The sequence below is a fragment of the Austrofundulus limnaeus genome, unplaced genomic scaffold, assembly GCF_001266775.1.
Source record: "Austrofundulus limnaeus strain Quisiro unplaced genomic scaffold, Austrofundulus_limnaeus-1.0 Scaffold360, whole genome shotgun sequence".
Classification (NCBI taxonomy): Eukaryota; Metazoa; Chordata; class Actinopteri; order Cyprinodontiformes; family Rivulidae; genus Austrofundulus; species Austrofundulus limnaeus.
In genome coordinates, this window is record NW_013952762.1 from 347,484 (window position 1) to 352,306 (window position 4,823).

The 4,823-nt window shown below is 39.4% G+C and overlaps 1 protein-coding gene across 1 annotated transcript in view; it reads right to left on the bottom strand.

The window, feature by feature from the left end:
- The window catches only part of LOC106528129 (contactin associated protein family member 5), a gene marked incomplete in the record, with an annotated part of 393,708 nt that overhangs the window by 292,604 nt on the left and 96,281 nt on the right, over positions 1-4,823 (bottom strand). Inside the window, 1 exon segment of the mRNA XM_014023216.1 lies at positions 4,200-4,393. Coding sequence (XP_013878670.1) covers positions 4,200-4,393 — 194 coding nt within the window.

A 4,823-nucleotide genomic window follows, 5' to 3' on the forward strand; every position in this document is an offset into this window, starting at 1 on the left:
GTTTGTTTATTTTTATTTTTATTTTATTTTAATTAGACAAGAGGAAGAAGACGGACAGATGGACGGAATGATACTTTATTGATCCCAAAGGGAAATCATTGTCTAACCGTTAGACAATGAAAGTGAAACAGCTGGTTTTAGACCATAACATCCCTTCCAGACAGCTTCCTCTTGCGTCCACAGTTAATCCTGTTGGATGTGGTTGGTCCTTCTTGGTGGTATGCTGACATTATCCTGGATACTGTGGCTCTTGATACATAACAAAGACTTGCTGTCTTGGTCACAGATGCACCAGTAAGACGTGCACCAACAATTTGTCCTCTTTTGAACTCTGATATGTCACCCATAATGTTGTGTGCATTGCAATATTTTTGAGGAAAACTGGGCTCTTACCCTGCTAATTAAACCTTCACACTCTGCTCTTACTGGTGCAATGTGCAAGTAATGAAGACTGACCAACCAGACTGGTCCAATTTAGCCATGAAACCTCCCACACTAAAATGACAGGTGTTTCAATTTCATTGTCTAACCCCTGTATATATTTGTGCTAACAAATGTCAAATATTAACAATTATTTTGCCGTGACATTTATAGCTCAGACTAATTTGCAATGCACGTCCTCAGATGGGATTATCTTAAAAGTAAAACTGTTTAAAAAATGAATAAACAATACATTTAATCAGACAGTGCATCAAATACAGACTAAAATATTGTATTACCGTAATTAAAATACTTTGGTTAACCATTTCAGGACAATCTAATGAGTAGATAAATGATAGTTTAAACTTATAGTGTTATACGCAGAGGGGGAAATGCATTTCTTCAAGGATTCCTGGGCTTTTAATGTTCCAGTTTTCTGTTAATGTGCCAATGTTAGTTCTCAGAGAGCAGTGTAAACAGTGAGGCACGCACCGCTTCAGAACAGGCTCCCTGCTAAACCACAGCTTGGCATTTCTTCATTTCTATTCCTCTACAGATTATACAAACAGTGACCTTTCTGAGCCTAGCTCCCTTCCCTCCCTGCTCCCAGAGTTTATGCTAATTTATTCTAATCAACTCCACATCTACCAAACACACACACACACGTGTGGCGCCAACCTTCCCTTAAAGCCTGGTTTATAGTCCATGAGAAGTGAGAAAATGTCTCGTTGACAAGGATCCGTGACTAAAATTGCAAATTTTTCTACTCACACCCCCAGCTGACACCCTCGTTATGCGCATGACAGCCTGACAAAACTACGTTTCATAAAAAATGTGCTAAGTATTGTGTGATTGCAGGTTTGTTTGTGAAAAGTAGCGGCAGTACGCTGCTTGTGTTTCTGCTGGCAGAGGCTATTAGAAAATACAGCCTTCTTTACAACTGTTCCAGCAAAAATGATAAAGATAGTCACATAAAACTTAGAAAGATCATTAAAGACTTGGTGGAAGGAGATTGGACTGAGACACAGGTGGACCTTTGTAGCTGTACGGACCAGGAGGCAGCACATCTTGGCCAGGCAGTGTAAGGACAAGTTCCCCCATTGCCTGTTGGAGACTGTGGCAGTCTCTTTATGAGCTTCATCTTCGTTAACATCAGCTCTTCCTCCTCTAGACATCCACTACATGTGTGATTTCCACACAGAAGTTTCTCTTTGAGCATGAAAGTCAAACATGTATCACAATCAGGTCAACAGATCCAATGTCTTATGTCTTGTTGAAACAAACCTTACCCTTCAACAAAGAGGCTCCGCCTCTTCAACAGTAATATCTTCCATCAATCACAAAGAGCCAAAGAATCAGTCTCTTCCTCAATCAACTCCACCCAAACCTTATTTTTTATCTTTCTCTCACTCTTTTACCTCACTCAGCATTCACACCATTGTTTACCTCGAGAGCTTTTTATTTTCTTAAATTCAAACTACTTTAGCATTTTTATAGCATATTACGTACAAACTAAATCAGAAATCAATTGTTTGGTTCAGTCAAGAATAGCCGTGCTATAATTTTTACGTTTGTTTGGTTTTATACTTTTTCAGTGGTGGACACCAGCCCTCTAAAGCACAAATCTGCTAATTGCGGACGTAAATATTTCGTTTGCGCTTTAGCGGTCTTGCTAATTTTTATAATTCATAAGCGGATTTTTGCTTTCTAAAATTAAAATGCAGTACCACTAATAACTAATTCTCTCCCAGTCATCATTATCTTGAACAGCAGAAGGTATGGCTGTCAATGAATCACAACACATGATCTATCCAACAGCACCCCTCCCAGATAAACACACTTATTGAGAAGGTATACATCKTTGCTGACTGTTGCTTTSGGTCASGGTTCTGATTTCCCACAATGCTTTGTGTCTGCTTACGTAGCAGGAAGGCAATAGCAAAAACAGTTAATGTTTGTTATCCATAAATTTTGTATGTATTGATTTATTTTACTTTACAATCGGAGCTCCTTTTTTTWAAAAAAAGTTTAAATTCTGGAGCTCAATACTTGACGTAATTGGTCGAAGCAATCGGCCAACGGAGTTACCCCTAATTTACATTACATGRGTTACGGCTGCGCTGCGCAGGTCYCAGCTGTGCGTTTAAAGTTCAGTTTACACCACCTCCGCTCCGCTCCGACAGACGTGCAGGAAGGCGATCGCGCAATAAATTCAGTGATAAATGTGGAAGTCAAAACAAAAAATAATTAATTCTGTGAAAGACGAATTCCAAACACAGCTGAAAGCAACGATATAAAGGCTTTTGGTATCTATGTTGAAACTGACTCGCTGTCAGCTTTCTGAAAGTTCTGATTTCAAAATAAAATCCACGTGTATCGTGTGTGTACACATATGCTTCATGCTACGTTCCCATCTGCTTCCCAAACAGAACGATACATTCTGACAGCGTTTGTGTAGAAATATTAATATAGCCGCAACTTCGACATTATTCCAACAAATTATCCAGCTTAAAAGTGTCTTATTTTGAAAATACGGATGTTGTGCTCGTTTCTTTTCCMGTTGGCGCGACTTAATCTTTAAAAATTGACTCCGACGCTGCTCCAGCATCTGTCAAAAATGGGATCTGTTCTAATTTTGACGCATCGCTGTCCGCTCACCGCCGCCCTGTGCAGCCAGTGTAACACTCTCATTGATTATAACGGGTGCATTTTTGCTGTGGAGGTCGGACAGCAGCGGAGTGGAGATGGAACGCATGTAGTGTAAATTGGAGGTTAGAGACGCAGAAATGATTTAAAGATGTTATGTGATGAAGACTAGTGGTCAACTGGCGCAACTACATGAAAAACTTTAAAATCCAAGCTCTTATTTTGAAGTGAAGATAGATTCCTATATGACCGTGCTTTCGTTTCCCATCACAAATCAAATCCGTCGTACCCAGAATGCATCGCTTCAGTTTTCCAGTCAACTGTTTTAAAATTACTTTATTGATGCTTCTTTAATGAAAAATCTACAACAAACAAAAGAAAAAGACAAAGAAGCAGCCGAACTAGCAATCCTCAACAACTTTTTAAAGAAGCAGCCGAACTAGCAATCCTCAACAACTTTTTAAAGAAGCAGCCAAACTAGCAATCCTCAACAACTTAATTTTAACACCAAGAGCTAAAGGTCTGTTCCAGGAAATCACATCCCCAGCAATCGGCGGTTATAGAATTAAGTTGTAAAAGAGTTCATACACGGCTAGTTGGCAGTGTTGTGCATATATTGTACATGAATTGTCAGCTAGTAAGTGTCAAACTGAAGTTGCGCTTTAAAATTAGCTTCCACTAGTTTTTCCATAACATAAGCGCTTTAGAAATTGTGGAGCTAATTTTTGGATTAGCGCTGCCCAACACTGTACTTTTCAACATATCTAACTAAAATAAAGATCTAAATTTCTTTTAAAACATTATTCTCTTTTAAATCTGTTTTAGTAGACTCGTTCTATACGTGTTTGTCATTTTATACCAATTTTTAGTTACTGTTATGCTACAAGTTGCATGTTAAGTTGCTCATCTTAGCTTTCAGCTACTGTTTGAGTGTTTTGTCTATATCTGTATTTTTTCTGTTTTTATGTCTTAGACACTGTATGCCACATTTAGCCCCATTCTGTTTGTTTTAACTTACACACTGCAATTTCAGGTTCTTCACTGAAKGTTCATTCAGATCTCAGCACACCGTGTTTCAGCAGAAATCAATTTATCCTGTTAAACAGATGTAGAAATAAATTCTGTGGACTCACCTCCAGTCCATCCTCATGCCGATACTGCTTCCAGATGCGCCCAGTGTCACTGTAGAGCAGCAGGTAACTGCTGACCCAGTCCCAGCTGTCATACCGTCCCTGTGTAGCCACAGCCATCACCTCCATCTGCTCCCTTAGGTCCACCTGGAGCCAGGGGTTGTGGTCCATCATCATGGGAGACCAACCTCCTGCTCCTGGAGGAAAGACGAGGGACTCTGCTTCAGATGCACAGAAAGCTTTAAAGTGAGCTGTTGAATGAGATTTCTTCCCTCTCACTTTTCTACCTCAGAGCCTTAAACTGTGTTGAGTTGAGTTAATGAGACACTGAGAGGTCTGAGGGGACCAGTAATCACCTCCTTTTTTGTGTGTTTCGTTTTCTCCTACCTCAGCAGAGGGCTTCATGAGGTCAGGAAAAACATGAGAACATGTTCACTCTGTTCTTTTAGTGTGAACGTCAGTGAAAACATGCATACACATATACATACATACATACACATATACATACATACATACACATATACATACATACATACACATATACATACATACATCCACATCCACATCCATACATACATACATCCACATCCACATCCATACATACATACATACACATATACATACATA